Raw genomic sequence first — 524 nt, forward strand, 5'->3', positions numbered from 1 at the left:
CTCAGCACTGACCCTCCGACAGTGAGGCGTTCCCTCAGCACTGACCCCCCAACAGAGCATCCGCCCACCCCTGTGGTTTACCTGTGTGAATCCTGTAGTGAGTCTCCAGTTGGTGCTTGAGACTGAATTTCTTTTTGCACTGACTGCACTGATAGGGTTTCTCACCCTGGTGAACCTGTTTGTGGCTCTTCAAAGCCACCTCGTCTGGAAACTGGTGGTGACAATATTGGCACTGGTGCCCACCATCCCCTGGGGAACACAGACAGGAGCACAGCTCGTTCACACAGCTCTGGCATCCCTGTTTTTACTCAACCCTAAGCCCGCCCCCCCCCCCCCGCCCCCCTGCCCCGTCCCCATCCCCCTCCCCGTCACCCTGTCCCCATCCCCGTTACCCCATCCCCCTGCCCCATCACCATCACCCTCCCTGTCCCACTGCCCCGTCCCCATCCCCCTCCCCGTCACCCTGTCCCCGTCCCCGTTACCCCATCCCCATGCCCCATCACCATCACCCTGCCCCATCCCCA

General features: G+C 61.6%; 1 protein-coding gene across 1 annotated transcript in view; it reads right to left on the reverse strand.

The window, feature by feature from the left end:
• Positions 1 to 249, reverse strand: part of LOC125482711 (zinc finger and BTB domain-containing protein 16-like) — a gene marked incomplete at its 5' end in the record, with an annotated part of 3,411 nt that extends 3,162 nt beyond the window's left edge. The window contains one exon of the mRNA XM_048594840.1: positions 82 to 249. Coding sequence (XP_048450797.1) covers positions 82 to 249 — 168 coding nt within the window. The remainder of the gene's footprint in view (positions 1 to 81) is intronic.
• Between the last annotated feature and the right edge of the window lie 275 nt (positions 250 to 524).

Source organism: Rhincodon typus, unplaced genomic scaffold, assembly GCF_021869965.1.
Source record: "Rhincodon typus isolate 14 unplaced genomic scaffold, sRhiTyp1.1 hic_rhity00015594, whole genome shotgun sequence".
NCBI lineage: Eukaryota > Metazoa > Chordata > Chondrichthyes > Orectolobiformes > Rhincodontidae > Rhincodon > Rhincodon typus.